Below are 19,411 nucleotides of genomic sequence, written 5' to 3' on the forward strand. Positions count from 1 at the left end.
GTATTATTTGAAACATTAATTTTCAGTCTAGGCCAAGGGGTTTTATGCATTAGGAAATATGGACGGTGCAGGAGAGTAAGTTTTCTGTTTTTTAACGTTATGCGGGGAAACGCTGAAGTGGTTTGTCTGCTGACAGTGGAGGGATTGGACTGGAAAGATATGGGCTCTAACTGAAATTGCCAAACTTATAGTTACAAAGAGATATAAAATTACTGTTTCTATACATAGAAAATTGGAAGCCCTTGATGATTCTCTGTGACTAGAGAAGAAAAATGAATTAATGATCACTCTATGTTAAAATGTGGTGCTGGGATGTTAAGGAGACAAGATATGCACACACACACACACCAATGAAAAAAGAAAATTAATTAGACCACAAGCTGATTGATGTGAATAGGATGAAGTGTCATAGGGGAAAAACTGTAATGACTAATAATACAAGTTAGTTTTCTTTTTTTAGGACTCCTAGTGTAGGCCACTCTACGCCTTTATTAGTTATATGTATTTTTCTTTTCCTTTCTGTTCCTTCTTTTAACTTTTCTATAATAAAATAAAAATTAATCCGAAAAAGAGAACAATTTTGCCACTGATTCCCAAAACAGTCCACATCAGAAATAAAATAAATCAGAGACTTTGTAAAATTCAACTATAGTCCTTTAACTTGCGCTTTCTAGAGAGAGGCTAATAGACAATTTACTTACTTGAGAAGCCTCAGATAAGATTTCGGCACTATCTCCATGTTTCCAAAGTCTACGTAAAACACTTCCACTTGCTTGTTGCTGAGGACACGATGGATGATACCTCGGTACCACCACTTGTCTTCTGAGTTCCTTACACAACAAAGGTGGCCAGGCTTGACTGAGGCCTCGGGTATGATATAACGGTCAGCTACATTTTTACTACCATAGCATCGTCTGAAAGATACAAAACAAAAAAATTACTAAAAGACTAATTCCTACATGCCTGAGGTCACCAAGGAATTGTCGGGGGGGAGGCGGCGAGGGGGACAGGAGAATGACGGGGGCGGCGGCGAGGAGGGCAGGAGAATGACGGGGAAATTTTTCAGACCCATTATTTCTATCGCCAAGATACTGTACAGAGTTAAAGCAGACCTCTGCTCCCCATCCCAAAGAATACAGTTCTCAACACTAACGCCAATGAGCATGTCCACCCTTCATCAAGTAGTGGGGGTAGATTATAGTTCATAAACTAACATTTTCTTGTACAGCTAGAGAAAAATCACTCAAGTATGCAGAATCTCTGACCATAACAGTGAGTGGGGGCACCTTTTGTTGACCTTGTGGTAGAAACTTCAGGTGCTTATCAAGAGGAATAAGCTGAGGGGCCACAGATCTGGATGTTATTTCCCCCAAAATCTTCATCTCCAAAAATATCTCTAACAGTTCTCCTTAACTTCCACTGGCTTTCCATGCTTCCTGGAGCACACTCAGGCCATTTCTCTTGTTCCCCAGATCCTCTTTGGTGAGTGCAAAGTCATGAGCCAAGTTTCATCCTATGATGGAAATAAATGCTTTTGAATGGGTACTCTCTACAAGTGCAAAGGCAATGCCTTCTGAGCTTTTCTAAAGCACCACCAAAGAAGTATGAAAGCTGGGGCTCATCTTGGTTTTGGCAGAAAAGTGCAATTTGGTTTCAATTTCCAAAGAAAGAGGAGGGCAAGCTCCCTGTACAGCCAAGACATTTTCAAGTACAGGGACATTAAGAGGTCTGTGTATGGCCAGACCATGGGTTTATGGCTGTGATGTGCCTAGTGCCTATGTAGGCAGGAAGCTTAAGAAGACTCCTTGGATTTTACCCCCAAGACTTAAAAATTAGGCAGGCATCAGGAAACACACAGATGGCACAATGGTACTCCTAGGCACTCAGCTGGAGATCACTGTGCTAGGGCAGGGCCTCCTCGGTAGCCGGAGTAATTTGTTTTTATTCTACCAGCCTTTTGAAAGATGAGCCTTTCAATTCCTTGTACTTTAACTGAGCTGGATGACTGTCCTGCTGCTCTTTGCTTTTTAGAACTTTAAATAAATTGTTTAGTTGATTGTGTTCTTGAAGTTTTATTCTTACATTGAAAACCGCCTCGGAGGTCAGCATTGAAAGATAACATAAAAGTGCTCTAACCAAACTGACAAATGCAAGAGAGACTTCAAGCTGCAACTTGCAGTCACTGTTTCTGGATATTACCTGACAAACGGAAAGAGGTTTTTACGTATGGGTTTCAATCATAGGCAAACCTGCACAAAATTAAGGCAGCTACAGCAGGTTTCCTTTGCTCAGAAATTCTAGTCAATTTGTACACAAAGCCCAGACATCCTCAGAGACAACAACATCCTCACCTCATTTCAATCATCGTATCTTCCAGCTTCTCAGACGTTTCGGCACCATAGATTTGAACATAGAACTGAGAAGGAGAGACCACATACTCCACAGACAGCGCCACCAAAGCAGCACTGTCCAGCAGGGGAAGGCGATAGAGGCTCCTGTCCTGGACAGCATCCGGTGGGATCTCTTCTTTCATTATCTCCTGCATTATGCGAGGTTCTTCCAGACCCAGGTACTACAATCAAGAGAGGATCTCACATACAGCCAAATAATTCAGCAGAAGCCCCCCAGGCTTATTTTTCAAACACCAGACAAGCTGCTCAGGTTGGAAAGTCTTTATAATCCAAAAGAGTTTTCCAGTCCTGCAAGCCTCCATCCCAATACTATACCCAGCCCAATTTTCCCCAGCACTGGATAGAAGAACTACACAGTGCCACACAACCCACAGCCTGCCCTTCTCCAGCCTACTTTTAAAAAATTCTCCATGACAGCACCCTTGCTGAAGTATCCAAATCACAACAAGCTTCATTTATTTGGATCTACAAATGGTCCAAGACCATTAAGAACAAGAAAGCAGGTAAGATGATATTCCCACACCTCATGTTACAACCACTCACTCTGCACACCTGATCAAAGTAATATTAAGGTCCTTACTGGGCCTGCCAAGCAGCTAGCAAAAAGAGTCAGCATTCCAGGCTCTATCAGTAAAAGGCAGGGGGAGGGGGCTGTTTTGGCCTTTGAGGGTGGCCAGGGCCAGAAGCAACCACCAGGTGACTTGATACCACATAACTTGTATGACTCACCCAGGCCTGGCCATTTGTTACTGTTCAACAGCAACCCCGCACCAAAAAGCCAGTGTAGTGTAGTAGTTAGGGTTTGAGAGTAGGATGTGGGAGACTCAAGTTTAAATAACCTCTCCGCTGTGGAAGCTTACTGGGTGACTCTGATTCAGTCACACACTCTCAGCCTTTTCTCCTCTCAGAGTTGTTGTGAGGATAATATGGAGGCAAAGAGAATGACAAAAGCTGCTTTGTGGAGAAAGGCAGTATATAAATGAAGTAAATTAAGAAATATAGATGAAAATGAGGGGGCAGATAAAAGGGTTGCTTAGGGGGTTTGAACGAGAGGAGGACATAAAGAAAGGTGAGCGTATGGAGGCCGCCAGGAAGAGGGAAAGAGGACACAGTGTGGGGAAGGGGATACTGGAAAAAGCCCTTGCAAGTTCCCCACCACGCATATGAGCCGTGAGGGAGAAATGGCTGGGGGGGGGAACAGTGACGACAGGGGGGCAGACAAAAGTGGGTGAGGAGAGAAGGAAGCAAGAAAAGGGGGAGGGGCTATGGGAGCCAAGGAAGGGAATGAGTACATGGTGAAGACGGGGAAAATGAGATGTCCCCTTCAAGTCCTTGCGGGTCCCCATTTGTATGATTGTGTTTATCAAATTATTGCAATGTTATCCCACCCGTGTCTCCATCTTTGTTACTACAGTAAACTTAGCTTCCAGATTCTTTGAATCCTCCGAAGGAAAATCCCAACAAGGCAGCTCATCCTTATCGGAAGTCTTCTCATGAGCCAATGAACGAGACAGGGAGGTATTCTGATTAGTCTCTTCATCTGTGGGAGCAACACACACACCAACAGTAAAGGCACATACACTACTTGGCACCATAAGTCAAAGTTGCTCATTCCATATAACATTAAGGAAAACAGCACCAAGAACTTCATATAATGGAGAGACGTCAACATTTGAGATTGCTGCTATGCACAACAACATTTGTAGGAAATTAAATGTCTCTTGTTCATACAGGAAGATATGCTGGGGGCAGGTGGGGGGGACAGAAAAATTTTGACAAGGGTGGCCTATAGCTTCATAAACCAAGTGGACAAAATATTTAAAGCACCATGCTTTAAACTACCAAACAGTTTAATGCTATCTCACTAGAACTGGAAAATCCACTGGCCTGCAAACAAAGAATAAACGTCACAAAATGTGTGTGTACTGTGCTGTCTAAAGTTAGTGCATGCTGGAACCCAAGACACCAATGATTTCCATGAGAAGAATGGCTAACTGCTACAGTGCAACTTTCCTTGACAGGCCTATGGAGGATCGTGTGTGACGAGGCAGAGTCAAAGAATTTTCACCATCTTCTTAGAACCAAATGGCAGCTAGGAATGATGGGCAACTGCATTTTCCTTAGTGGATTGCACACTTAGTGGATTGCACACTTAGTGTGTGCAAATATAAGAAATGCAACCTTCTGATCAACTATAAAAATTGTATAGTAAACATTCATATTCTCTGAATGTACATCTATGTTACCAATTGGCAAGAAGGCAGGGGAGGAATTCTCTTGGATTTGGATCCTGCGCCTTTCTCTGCTCATGCTAGCAGCACTTCTGCTTGTGTGAGATTTCCACCAGTTTCCTCCTCCCACTGCAGGCTCCCTTTGCTCCCACCGATCGTTAGAAGTAGGATTTCAAGATGGACTGCATGCAGGCTTATAGGGCAGCTGTGAAATGCTCACGGTGCACAGCAGTCAGTCCTTAGTATTTGGTCCAACCCATCCTCATCTTCTTGGAAGCACTGACCCATGTAGTGCCCTCTTACCATCTGCTAAGCACTGTGAGTCAATGTCAAAGATGCGCCAATCCTGTTCCCCTTCTTTGCACTCAATATGGAGAACATCGCTGAGGGCGCCAACAAGTTCCATCAGAGTTAAGAAACCCAAATCTCTGACTGGCAGCGTTTCTTTAAAATGTGCCTGTTGGGAAGTCAAAAACTTGCATGTCAAAGCCCATGTGGGAGTGATCTGCAGCACACTCACACCTCTCCCCACTTGCAGGAACTACATTTAAGACCTCAGCTAGTATATTTCTACAATGATTCGACTTATGTACTGGTGAAACTTACTGGTCCCAAGGAAAGGGGAGGGGGGAGCCCATAAAGCGTTTTCTTTCTAACTGGAGACCTGTACAAAAGTGTTCTGTGAAGACACTGTTATTATCCAAAGTATTTTTAAGATTTCAGATTTTTCTGCAAACCTGAAGTGCAAACTGCTCCATCTCCAAATTAAAGAATCTTCAGATTTGTCTGCGGTGACTATTAAAATATATGATGGTAGTCTAGGCAAAAGTATTTGGAGGGCCTCACTTGCCCAGGTTGGTAGCCCCTGGGTGCAGACATCCACATCACTCTGCTGGGATGGGGTGCTTTTCCAAGGGACTGCCCCATCATCCAAGGCCTGCTAGCTGGGGTCGTGTCTGGTTTCTGGACTTCCACTTGAGGACAGAAGGGATGGAGGCCCAATGGGCAAATAGGTCTGAACCTCACTGCCAATCATCCCCAGGGTCTGGCAGAATTGAGGCCACAGAGACTGGAGGGGCATGGAACAAGGATGGGTTGACAAGGCTGCTTCATAGGTAAGGTTGCCAACCTTCGGGTAGTTCCAGGCATTCTCCTAGAACCATAACAATCTTCAGACTACAGAGATCAGTTCTCCTGGAGGAAATGACAGCTTCAAAGGATGATCTTTATGGCATCACATCCTTGCTGAGCTACCTCTCCAGGTACCAGCCCTCAATCTCCAGGAATTTTCCAAGCCAGAGAGCCACCCTACTCACAAAGCTTCTAGGCCCTCTGTAAACACTGGGGAAATGCAACCAGGCAATGAGTGTAATTGGCTGGCCTGAACATAAATAGACCCCTATTCAAGGAAGCACTTGAATGATATAGTTTTACTTATGGATCCATACCTTTAATGCAACCCTTCTGCCCTGTAGCATTCCCCTATGGACATTACAGAGGGATGTAATTTGTAGGATTTTTTTTTCTGAGATTACAGGATGTGACAGGCAGGTTAAGTTCTGACTCTCCCAAAAACAGACAGCCAATGAGAGCTAAAAATGCTGAGGCTGGTGGTAGTTGAGATCTGTCAGAACAGTTAGCAAAGAAGAAGGGTTTTGGCTGCTGATGGGAGGCAAAAGAGAGAGCTGACTTAACAGTAAACACTCACTGTTATGAATGTGTGCATACAAATGTTTGAAGCACTGCCACCATTTAATCCTTCAGACATTTTGGCTGCGACTAGATAGAAATGTGTGTTCGTGTGTGTGTGGTGTTTCCCTAAGCCAACAGCTTCAATCCAGCCCGGGTTAAAATAAAAACAATTAACTTTTATTTACAAGATGAACAATATGGGAGTGAGTGATTCTCTGATTCTAACAGCCCTGAGCATTTAGCTGCGTGAGGGGTAATGAACTAAGGGAACTGGAGGCCTGTCCGGTGAAGCCTTTGGGGAGAGATGGGACAGAGCTCTCTAGACAGGTAGAAAAGAGTCCAGTAGCACCTTTAAGACTAACCAACTTTACTGTAGCATAAGCTTTTGAGAACCAGTTCTCTTCGTCCTGCATCTGACAAAGAGAACTGCAGTTCTCGAAAGCTTATGCTACAGTAAAGTTGGTTAGTCTTAAAGGTGCTACTGGACCTTTTACTATCTTGCTACTAGAGACTAACACAGCTAACGCCTCTGGATCTAGACAGGTGGAGTATTGTGATTGTTCTGAACTACTTGTAAAATTCAGAAGCTGAAAAGGGAGGTTTATAGTGGGTGGCAGTGGGACTGGGGAGTCAGAAAAAATTGTTGGTTCAGCAGTATGATACCAACTTCGATCTGTTGTGTTCCTGAAGTAACAAGCATGATTAAAGTAGAGAACACCAGTAATTGTGAGTGTGTGGGGAAAAGGAGCTGAGTGTGAGCCTAAAGCCCTTCTGAAGTAAAAATTGAAGTTAATTTAAGAAGGCACTGTGGAGAAGGTCACAGAGAGTTGAAAGGAGTGATTTAATAAAAAGGGTTATCCTCCTGGGATAAAAAAGTTTAAAGTAACATAAGGAGGAGGAGTAATAAAGATCTCAGAGTGTTTAACGGAAACAGGAAAGATGAGGAAAAGAGCTGACGCGCCTGAGATAAAATAAAAAAGAGTAGCATGCAGGGAGCTGTCAACAAAATGCCACCTAAGAAAATTAAGCCTGCAGTGCTGAAGGAATGATTAGTAGAGACAGTGAAGTTGAGAAAGACCAAGAATCTTTAGAAATGCAGAGAAGCAGGGAACAACTGGCAATAGCCAGACTAGCAACTCAAAAAGAAGAAAGGGGGGAAAGAGAAAGAACAGCATGAGGGGAAGAAACAGAAAAAAACCTGAACTAGTCTAAATGGCACATGAACAATGGAGGAATGCAGAAGGGAACAAGAACTGGAAATAGATAAAGAATTGGAAAACATCAGAATAGAAAAAGAAGCCACAACAGAAATGCACAAACTCAGGTTAAGGAGAATGGAGAGAGTTAATTCAGTTCCAAGATTACAGGAAAATGACAATATGAAGGTAAATATGAAGAGGACCCCTCCGTTCCAAAAGGAGGAGAATGTAAAGACTAACTTTGTGAATTTTGGAGAGCTTGCCAGTATTTTAATATCCCTGACGACCAGAGACTGAACTACGTAAGATCTGAAATTTCTGGGAATCTAAGTGAAGTTTACAGTGAAATGGGGGGTGATGAAGTAAATGATTACGATGCATTTAAAAAACAAGCAAAATAAAAATTTGGAGTAACCCAGAACACAACAGGAAAGAGTTTAGAAGTCTAAAAAAGAAACTTGAGGAGACTTATGCTCAGGTAGCACATAATCAGACTGGTTATTAAAACACTGACTGGAGAAAGCTGAGAGCTGCAAGGATGTTACCAATTTCATAGGACTGGAACAGTTTTACAAAATTTTACCTGCTGAATATTTCTGGCAGGTACAAAGATAAAGAGGCCAGGAATGGTAGTCAAAGCTGCTGTGATCATAGATAAACTGGTATTAATGAGGGGAGAGACAGGGAAGAAAAATTTCTCCTCAGAAAATTAATGTAAAAAGGGTAAACCACATAAAGAACCTCACCTCTCTGATAAAACCTACACAGGAGGTGGAAGGCTAGAGGAACACCTCAGGGCAGAGATGAGAGATCACGGAAAATATTTTATCCGTAGGGTGAAACCAGACACTTGTGTTATAATTGCCCTCAAATGAATAAACAAACAGCCCCTATAATACCAAAACAAGTAAATGAAATTGAGCAAGAACTGCCTGCCATGCTGCCTTAACAGTTAACACCAACTGGCATAGAAGGCTTATAATGTTCAGAGACTCCTGTGGAGAGACAAACCCTAGAGAGATCATTTGCCATTTTAAGTTCAAGGTAGGACAGAGTGTGTGAGACACACACACCTGAGAAAGGCATAGATCCTGAGTATCCAGGATCCAGTGAACCTATCGTAGTGGAGAGATGCCAAGAGTTAGAATGGAGGGACTCGGAGCCAAGCTAAAAGTGACACCTAACACAAGGAGGACACGTGTCAGTTTCCTGCAAGTTTTGACTGTTAGTGTAGGCGTCATGTCTGGCTTGTGGCTTGGCTCTAAGAGCTGATCTGGGTAGGGCTGATAGAAGGAGTTGTTCACCAATCGCCTCCCTGCTCGCCCCGATGGCCCTCCTGTAGCTCGAGGGTTCTGCCAGAACGAGCTGCTGGGCCGTGCTGTCCAGAGGCAAGATGGAAAGCACCCCCACCCAAGAGAGGACCTGGCCACGCAGCCCTCTCAGCTCCCCAGCTCAGGTACCCAGGTCCTGGAGCACAGGCAGAGCCCCTCACTGCAGGGACCACCCCCCACCCCCATACACAACCACGGCCTTGCCCTGCCACTGCATCTTGGAGGCAACTGCCGAGGGAGTGCAGTCCCAGCCACACTCCTGGCTCCTCTTGGCCCAGTAGGGTGAGGTGGCAGCCAGGAAAGCTCACCCTGCCAGCCTGGCCACAGCCTGGCCCTTTGCCCCAGCCAGATCAAGCGACTGCTAACCTCAGGTGGCTCCAGGAGAAGTGGAGTGCGACCAGCTCATTGGGCACAGCCCATCACCAGGCCACAGAAGGACAAGACAAATGCCCAGCGAGCCCACGACACCCGACTCAGGCCATGGCCTGACCCCGCATGGCTCCAGGAGAGGGTGGGGGTGGGGTGCAGCCCACCTGATTGCGCCCAGCCTGCTGCTGGGCCACAGGAGGAAGGAACGACCACCAGGTGAGCACACCCGGCCCAGGCCATAGCTCATCCCCCACCCACCAAAGGGCTGCGGAGCCAGTGTGTGCGCCGCTCAATGGCGCCACGGGCCGAGGTCGTCCCCACTCCCCGTTGCAGGCGTGGGGCCACAGGACAGGCATGGGCAACCAGGCATCTGGACTGACCGCCGCCCCCAGCCCCCAGTTGCTGGGAAGGAGCTGAGCTGGCAGTGGCAGTCAGACAGGCAGAACCCTCAAGCTGCAAGAGGGCCATCAGGGTGAGCGGCGAGCAGAGAGGTGATCAATGAACAACTCCTTCCATCAGTCCGACCCAGGTCAACTCTTAGAGTCAAGCAACAAATCAGACAGGACGCCTACACTGCCAGCCAAAACTTGCAGGAAATTGACACGTGTCAGGCGTCACTTGTAGCTTCAAACCTCTCAGGGTCTGCAGTGAGTGTCATCAAACCCTACTTAGTGAAATCATAAAGCCTAGGAGGGGAGGAAAGCATCATAACTAAGGGTCTGGAAGCACCTGCTTTCCTATTACTGTGGCCAAAGTCAACTTACAATATAAAAGACTGAGGGCGGGGGATCTTTGGGAGGTAGGGTTGCTAGAAAAAAATCACTGCTCCCGTGATAACCAGGAATGACCTGGCCAAGCATCTGGGCATGGTCAATGTGACACAACTCATTCAAAAATGAAAACCCAGCAAGGTGCAGCTCTCCAAGAACAAGCGTGATTCCAAGGGGAATTTATAGCAGAACAACAACTGGACAACACATTGTAATCCCTAAAGGATCTGGCAAATACCAACATTCCTGACCTGTTGCCTGAACAACCTGTGGGATTCATACACAGACAAGGTAGATTATACAGGGAGTCTCTAAAGAAAAGGGGACAAGTGCATCTGAACCACATCAGCAACTAGAGGTGCTGAGGAAATATAGGATGGACTTACTAAGGGTGGCTCATGCCAGTCCATTCTCAGGTCACGAGGAAGTCAACAGAACAAATCATAAGCTGACCCAAAATTTCTACTGGCCAAACATCAGCCGGAATATTGTTAAGACCTGTCACACATGTCAGGAGACTGGAAAGGGAAGGTATGAATTTCAAGCCTTTTTACTGCCAATGCCCCTCACAGAGGAGCCATTTAGGCATTAACCTGGCGGGCCCAGAGCAACACAGAAGGGGAACAAATATATCCTCACTTAAAATGGCTTATGCCACCAAATATCCAGAGGCCGTGCCACTTGACAGCTTGGAACCATCTGCAAACTGAAACCAGGTTCTAAACTATATTAGCACAACCTAGAATTTGACAGGATGTCCAACTGAATGACTGCTATCGCCTTTGCGTGATGCAACTTCTGTTTCATTAAAAGTTCAAGTGGGTATGGAAATAAATAAAAACAAATTTTCATAATGACTCTTAGTAGGTGAGAAAAACTTACTTCAAATTCACTAGGTAACCTGGAAACAAACAAGCCTTCCGGGTACTGTGCTGCAATCTGAACAGAAAGTCCATCATTAGTTTCTACTTAAATTGTAAGCAAATCAAAGTGTTTGTGTGTGCGTGCATGCACACAAAATGAATTCAGGTATAACAACTTTATGTTTACAAAATGCCCCACTACCATCAAAATCAAACATTAGTAACAGAAATATATCCAGCCACAAGATTAAATACATAAACTACGCCCCTATATCTCCATAGTTTCCCAAATAGATCGCAAGAGGTGAAATAGAGGAAGGATACAGTCAAATTTAAAGCTACTCAAGCATTTCCCTTCTAGATTTCTTTAGCTCAGTCTAGCAAGGAGTCGGTTTCAAATGTCTGCTAATGCAATCTCTATATTAAACTTACAAATAAGGTTTGCCAACAGCAAATGAAGACTGGCTACAGAAAAACATAATTCACCTAATTCCTTTTTATTAGGAACTAATTCCTTTTATTAGGAATTAGTATTGAAACAGTGTGCAAGCTTTTGAGCTCACCAGGACTCATCACCAGGCCAGATGCTACAAAAAAAATAAGGGGAGGAACAAAAGCAGATTTTTCAGAATGACAGCTAAGAAAGTTTTTGTAACCTGGAACAACCTCCACCCAATTGATAAGGCCTTCAAGTATCAAAAAGTGCCCATGAGAAGCATGGGCAGGCAGGTTAGAAAACATCTGACAGATAAGCATATAAAGCATTAATAATAATCTATTTATGTTGCACTTCAATCATAAGTCACAATGCTTACTGTTTTGATTTTTTCTTTGAGTTCTGGGCTGACAGTTCCTCCAAGTCCTCTCTGGGCAAGTGCCATTTTCATTTGTTTCTGTAGCTTAAGGAACAAAACTGTAATTATTTTTTATTATTTCTGTATTTTTAATCAGTTTTTTTTGTCAGCCATTTTGACAGAATCACATCAAAAGGCTAGACAGAAATTCTCTAACTACATAGCAAAGATGAACAAGATCTCACTAACTGAGAGGGAAGGCTGAAATGTATTACATTTGCAATCATTTTGCAAAATTCTACATCTCAATTATGCTGTGAAATGGTTTATGGAATATTTATACTAGCACCTTCAGAACAAAGTCAAACCAGTTTGTAACCAAAGCACAAGTATTATTTAATATACATTAAATGCATAGCATGAGCACTACTATCTCAGACCAAGATGCCTAGCGAGATGGCTACCATACCACCTCTCAGTCTTCTCTTCTCCAGGCTAAACATACTCAGATTCTTCAACCTTTCCTCATAGGACTTGGTCTCCAGACCCCTCACCATCTTTGTTGTCCTCCTTTGGACACATTCTAACTTGTCAACATACTTTTTAAACTGCAGTGCCCAAAACTGAACACAGTACTTTAAGTGAGGTCTAACCAAAGCAGAGTCAAATGATACCATCATTTCACATGCCACCATACTTCTACTAATATAGCCCAAAATTGCATTTGCCTTTTTAGCTACCACACCATTTGCTGACTCATGTTCAATGTATGATCTACTAAGGCCTCTAGATCCTTTTCACATGGACTACGGTCAAGACAAGTCTCCTTTCCATCCTATAATTATGCATTTGGTTTTTCCTACCAAAATGAATAACTACATTTATCTCTGTTGAAATTCATTGTTATTTTTAGCTCAGTTTTCCAGCTTGTCAAGATCATCTTGAATCTTGATTCTGTCTTCTATTGTATTTGTTACACCACGCAATTTAGTATCATCAGCAAATTTAATTAGCATCTTTTCTACTCCTTCATCCAAGTCATTTATAAAAAATATTGACCAACACAGGGCCCAGGACAGATCACTGAGGCACTCCACTTGTCTCTAGGGGTGGGCGCTTCGGGTTCCTGGTTTGGGGAAAAAACTCAAACCGGGCCCGATTTGTAAAGATTCGGTATATCTGAATCGGGGCCAAAATGATGACATTGATTCGGAAATACTGAATCAAAGCTTCCCGAAGCAATTCAGATTGCTTTGGGAAGCTTCGGGGCCTTCAAGGGTGCCCGGCCTCCCGCCCTCCCACCACCACCCCACTTACCTGGGGCAGTCTTCTGGCGCCGGTGTTCACTGCCGCCCTGCCAGCCGCTGCTTTGGCCTCTGCAGCAGCACAGGCAGCGCCAGCATTCACTGCCGCCCTGTTGCTGGCCGCCGCTTCGGCCTCTGCAGAGGCCAAAGTGGCGGCGGTGTTTGCTGCCGCCTTGCTAGCCATCACAGAGACCTAAGCGGCAATGTCAGCGGCGCCAGCTGCAGCCTTCCCCACCGCCCTGCTGGCCGTGGTGGCAGCGACAGAAGGCCTGCTCCGGCCTTCAAGGTCAGTAGGGTTGGGAGAAGGGGGGCACAGGGGGGAGGTGGGAATCTGTCTTTGGTATGCTCCGAATCATTTCGAAGCATACTGAAGCAATTTCCAAAAATCCGAACCTGAAGCAGCTTGCCACTTCAGGTTTTGGGTTATTCTGGATCGTTTTCCCACTTTGGGTAAATCCGAAGCGGGAAACCTGAATCTTTTCCCCACTGCACACCCCTACTTGTCTCTACAAGAGAATGAAGAACTATTTACAAGCATTCTTTGGATGCAATCTGTCAACCAGTTACAAATTCGCCTAACAGTAATAAGATCCAAACGACATTTTAATCAACTTGTCAACAAGAATATCATGTGGAATTATCAAAAGCCTTACTGAAATCAAGATAAACTATGTCCACAGAATTTCTCTGATCCAGCAAAGTAGTAACTCTCTCAAAAAAGGTAAGGTTAGTCTGACATGACTTGTTCTTGAGGAACCCATACTGGCTCTTAGTAATCACAGCTGTCTTTTCTAAATGCTCAAGGACTGATTGATTTGTTCTAAAACCTTTCCAGGTATGGACGTCAAGCGGACAGGTCCATAGTTACTTGGATCCCTTCTGGAAGATGCCAACAATTACCCCCCTCTAATATTCTGGGACCTCATCTGTTCTCCAAGAATTCTCAAAGATGGTAGACACTGGGTTCGAAATTGCATCACCGAGGTCTTTTAGTGCCCTAGGATGCAATTCATCTGGCCCAGAGGACTTGATTTCATTTAAAGAAACTATATGATTAAGTACCACCACTATGCCTACTTTAGGCTGCAACTCCCTTCCTTCATCATGTGTTCTCTTTTTGCCAGATTGAGTGCAACTTTCCTTGCAAGAGAAGACCAAGGCAATGTAGGAATTGAGCAGCTCTTTATCACCTATTAAAATTCTACTTTTCTCTCCCCGAAGTGGGCATACCACTTCCTAGTTCTTTTTTTTCTGACTATAACCAAAGAACTCTTTTTTGTTGTATTTAGTATCTTTTGTTAGTTTAAGCTCATATGGAGCTTTAGTCTTCCTGACACTGTCTACAAGCATGGACAATTTGTTTATATTCATTCTTGTTTATATGGCTCTCCTTCCATTTCTTAAATGTGTCTCTTTTATTTTTAGATCTTTAGAAAGGTGTTTATGGAGCCACCCTGGTTCCTTTAGGTTCCTCCTATTTTTTTTTCTTATTGGAATAGTCGGCGATTGTGCCTTTAATCTCTCGCTCCACTCATATTGAATTCCATTCTCCCTGATCATTGCTGATCAAAAGATTCTACCCAGCATAATTTTAAGCTTGTAGAAATTAGCTTTTCTAAAATCCAACCTATATGTCTCACTATGTTCAGCTTTCCCCTTCCCGAAAATCTTAAAATTCCAAAACTACATGATCACTACTACCCAGGGTGCCTACTACTTTCACCTAATCAACCAGTTCTCCCCTGTTGGTGAGAATCAGGTCCAAGATAGCAGATCCCCTTGTTCCCTTTGTTATGCACAAACTTGTGCCTTAGGTGTCCCTCTCGCCAATCACAATAAGAGACACACACACCATGGAGTCCTGTAGAATGAAGCAATATATGATTGTTTAATTTAAACAATGGAGGAGCCCCTTTATCACAGGAGTAGGTGGTCTCCTTATGTCTGGAGCTCATCAAAATTACAATAGAAGCACAGGCAATTAATACTTTCAGATAATCATAACAATATTACAATATTCTAATATTTGATATCTTATTGGCTCATAACATATCTAGGGTCAGTTCTGATTTGAAGATGCAATTCTGGGCTGGCCCCTCTATTTGGGGGAATTCCAGTCTTCACAGTTTTTTTTTCCTCTGCCCTCATTTTGGAAGGACACTGTCTAACCTTTTACCTACTTTCTTCTTGGCATAATACTTTCAAGGGCGCCAATGAGTCTCACTCTGGTGGATAGGAAGGGATGTTTTCCTATTCGTGCCCTTTTCCCCAGTTTCTTCTCAGCTTTAAGGAAGATAATACCACAGGTGGCCAAAACCAGCTTGCTGGGTCAAATCAGTTTTCTACAAAAGGCTCTCTGGTACTGATTTCTACTGGAATCTATAGAATAATATAAGTGCAGCCCTAAAAGCAGTATATCAGTTCTTACAGAGTTTCAAGTCTTCTTGTTTCAAGTGTCAAATTCTTACAGGTTACATTACAAAGTACTACTTTGGCTCCTGAGCATAGAAAACGTGCAAAGCATGTAATACTGAAAAAGCATAGGTTTAGTATATAAAAATAAGTATATAAAAACCCTCCAAATCTATATCCATCACCTTCTCCACCTTCTGGAAGATGAAGTTGTTAGTAAGACAAGTCAGGAATTTATTAGACCTTACATTTTCAGTAGTTTTCCCAACAGCTATAAGGGTAATTGAAATCTCCTATGACCATGATGTATCATCTCTTTGAATTTTTAAAAATCTGGTCTACGAGTGTACCACCCAAATCCTCCCCCTTGCAGACGCCTACCATAATCTCACTATTATTTCTTTCTCTTTTTATTTTTACCCAGAGGCTCTTAGCTGACCTTGCATTCATGTGTTTCCTCACAAGTATATACATCACTGACATATAATGCTACTCCTCCCCCTTTCCTTATTCATCTATTCCTTTTAAACAAGTTGTACCCCTTCAATCCTAATATTTCAACTGTGAGTCTTTACATGCCTGATATACAATTGCAAATCTTTTCCACAGTACCCTATAATAACACTTCAACACAGCTTAGTCTCTTGGCTGGTCCTCACTTAGCTCAACAGATAAACCGTCATAAAGGAAGTCAAGATACAACTGCTCCTACTTAGACTCCCAAGGTTCTGTAGAACAAATGTTTGATTTGGCCCACCCTTAGCACTAACAGAGAGAGGTAGTAGCAGTCACAGTTCCTCATTTCTCTGATGGATCACAACAAAAGGTAAAACCTCTGTAAATCACACTGCGGGAGACGGACTTAAGGAGATGTCACATCTGCTGCTCAAGGACAATTCCAGAGGGGTAGCCATATTAGTCTACTGCAGCAAAATAAAACAGAAACCCAGTGGAACTATAATGACAAACATTTATTCCAGCACAGGCTTTCATATGTCACTGCTCATTTCTTCAAATGCTCAAGGACAACAAGCTCTTTTTACACGCATCCCTACAAGCATTTTCATTGCAGCTGATTAAAAGCACTAGAAGTCTGCAACTCAGCTCAGCAACAATTCACTGGGCCAGTCTCTTGGTTCTAGCCGTTGCCTCCCCATACTATCCTATATTTAAAATGTAGAGCAGGCCTGTCTTTCTGGACTGCTGTAATAACGGCTGAAATAAGAAAGCATTTTATATTAAGAAAATGCACTAAAAAAAATTCAGAGTAGTTGTGTGTCATCTACCTGTTAATTCCATGCAGAAAGCTACGTGCTCCTGTACTAATTAAGCAGGCTTTGGAAGACCAATTAAGCAAAACACTAGTCTCCACAGAAAATTTGCTTCTCTTCTGCTACCCCTTTGCAGGGTCTTGTAAAATAACCCAAATCAGTTTAGTAAAACTCCTGAAATCCTTTGTTTTGCCATCTGGCTCACCACTAATATAAAATTAACCCAAGAAACTAGATGGCAATTCAGATGGAGGAAGGAAAAGATAAATCCCACAGACCACCAGTTCTACAGCCTTCCCCCAAAGGGTTCATGAGGACTTGCTCCACCTTCCTTTTAGCTCCTCTGAGATTATACCTTCAAAGCATTGTTAGCCAAACTATTTGCAATTCTCTGTTCTCTCCTCTTAGATCACCTTCAGGCGATTTTTCTTTTTAAAAGGAGCATTTAGTAAAAACAACTAACGCAAAAATACGTGCCTGTAACTATTCTCATAGTAACTGTCCAAACAAGGCTTCCCCACTTCAGACACTTCTAGAGAGCATGATTTCAGCTACTTACCTGCTTCATCTTATCGGGTTTCCTCACTGGGTTTTCCTCTGGTTTTGACTGTTCTACCAAAGTGTTGGACTCCTGGCTTGGAGCCTGGTTTTGGTTCTGTGTAGGCAGGGGAGGTGCTGGAGAATGTGTATCTGCTGCAGGACCTGGTCCTGTAGGTGGCAGAGTCTGCTTCACAACATTCAGTAGAATCTCCTCTTTGGCTTTAACATGTAGAAAGAAAATTATTTCAGTCACAACATGGCATTATTTCCTATTTTCCCTAGAAAAACCACGCTGAAGAGTTCACACTCATCTCTAACTACACCCTCCCAAGACGAATCTGCATTTAAAACTAAATATTTGATTCATCACTATATTGTTTTATCAGCTACAAAATAGTACATCTGTTACCAATACTGAACAATTCCAATTAAATTGTGGCCAAAGGGGAGTCAGCAAAACCTTTGAAGGCCCACTGAAAGGCTCCTTATCAACCTGCCTGACTAGGGTTATCCCCAGACACCCGGCTGTACGTGCTCCCACACTGCATGGAATGCATGACCCCAAGGGACAGAGCCTCCTCTTGTCGTGACACCTAAATTTAGGAACTAGTCCAATTTTAAAAAATCTCTGGAGCAGGCGCTCAAAAATTATGCAGTTTTTTGTTAAGTTTGTGAAATCTGTCTGGCCAGTCCTCATCATTCTGAATTGCTCTGTGTTTTTATCATTTAGGCTCATTCTACATGGCACACTTTAAGCCCACAATGCTGAGTATTCGCGCTGATCAGCACTGAATCGGCTTGGGCTCCTAGTATTTTGCACTGCACTACCTCAAGGCAATTTGGTGTCTACTTTCTTATTCTATACGAGTTGAGAAGTGTCTGTTTCAAGCCACCTTTTGTGGGAGCTGGAGCTGACATCATTTAAAAAAAAAATCAGAGCATGTGTAGAAACTTTGCCATGTCGGAGCAGTTTGTCCACCACCACCACCCTTCTCCCTGTTCCTGTATTAGCTGATTGGGCAGTCTCATATCCACCAGTTTTCTTTTTTCGAACATGAGCCCTGGTTGTAAAGAAGTGGGGGGAACCCAAGTGATCAGTGGGAAATGTGGACTGCCATCAGGGAACGAGACATGTATTGTGCTTAAAGGGGTACAATAAAACTCTTGCCTAGCTCCTGTTCTTCCTTTCATAGACAGTGCACTCTTCCTCAAGACCACAACCATCCCCTACACAATTGCCACTCATCCTCAGCAGGGCAGTTCATTTCCTTCCTTTGTAACATTCTTAAAATTCCACTCCCTGGGGCCCTGGACCCAGTGTTTGAAAAGCTCAAGGTTAAGCCATTAATTGAAAGTAACAACAATACACACGTATGGCCAAATATTCTACTACGTGGGCTTCTCTGCAAAGCAGGTGAAGCAAATAAGGTGCTATCTGAACTGTTCCTCCTCCATGAACCCAAGCAAATATCGTCTTACTCTCTGGTAGCTTTTCCAGTTGTTTGTTAAGTGAGGTGCTCTGTTTTAGAGTCAACAAGGAGCCTGCTCTTGTCTGCACAACTGTGATAATATCAGAGGCTGCATTCAAAACCTCAGACATAGAGAAGAAGCCATAATGCACAAATTCAAAGGTCCGACCAAAGTGCTGAGCAAAGGTTTTGTTAAAATCTGACAACAGGACCGGGGAAGACTTCAACAGTTCTTTCAGCTGACTCTTCACTACAGCTGGTAGAGTAGGGGGGAACCGGCCACGCCGAGGTAAGCTTTGAGGCATCTGGTCCAGACAAGACAGTCCAGGGCGAGATGTGTATGCAGAAGAGAATTTTGTCCTCAGTCTGGGAAACTGTGAGTTAGATTTGCTCCTCTGTCTAGCAACCAAGCTTGCGATCCCCTTGGTGGACTCGTCTGCAATGGCTAAAAGGCAAAGAAAAAAAAGTTAAAGGTTATGTTGTTACACAATTACGAAACCACTTTGCAGTCTTTAAGTCACTGCTTTCCTTTGCCATCCTCCAACAACAGAATAATACTGTACAAGGAGATACTACTGGGGAGGAGCCGACTACAGCGCAGCGAAGTCAGCAGCTCCGAGGAGCTTGTCTCCGAAGGAGAGTCGAAACTCAAGAGGTCTGGGGGCTTGGGATTCCTAAGTTCTGGGGAGACCCTGCGGAGAGGGGACACTGAAGCAAGAGGCTTAACCGGGGATTCACTCTAGGCATTGGAGTTG

At 43.6% G+C, this 19,411-nt stretch overlaps 1 protein-coding gene across 2 annotated transcripts in view; it reads right to left on the bottom strand.

The window, feature by feature from the left end:
• The window catches only part of TDRD5 (tudor domain containing 5), a 33,180-nt gene extending 14,326 nt beyond the window's left edge, over window positions 1-18,854 (bottom strand). Inside the window, exons 1-8 of one of the 2 annotated variants that reach the window (XM_054979139.1) lie at window positions 18,667-18,854; window positions 17,207-17,406; window positions 11,682-11,765; window positions 10,886-10,942; window positions 4,946-5,099; window positions 3,800-3,951; window positions 2,352-2,572; window positions 702-914 (exon numbers count right to left, since the gene is read on the bottom strand). In XM_054979139.1, the coding sequence (XP_054835114.1) occupies window positions 702-914; window positions 2,352-2,572; window positions 3,800-3,951; window positions 4,946-5,099; window positions 10,886-10,942; window positions 11,682-11,765; window positions 17,207-17,406; window positions 18,667-18,787 (1,202 nt within the window). In that variant the 5' untranslated portion in view covers window positions 18,788-18,854. Of the gene's footprint in view, window positions 1-701; window positions 915-2,351; window positions 2,573-3,799; window positions 3,952-4,945; window positions 5,100-10,885; window positions 10,943-11,681; window positions 11,780-17,206; window positions 17,407-18,666 lie in introns of those variants that run through there. The other variant, XM_054979141.1, reaches the window with a different exon arrangement.
• Between the last annotated feature and the right edge of the window lie 557 nt (window positions 18,855-19,411).

The sequence above is a fragment of the Eublepharis macularius genome, chromosome 5, assembly GCF_028583425.1.
Source record: "Eublepharis macularius isolate TG4126 chromosome 5, MPM_Emac_v1.0, whole genome shotgun sequence".
Classification (NCBI taxonomy): Eukaryota; Metazoa; Chordata; class Lepidosauria; order Squamata; family Eublepharidae; genus Eublepharis; species Eublepharis macularius.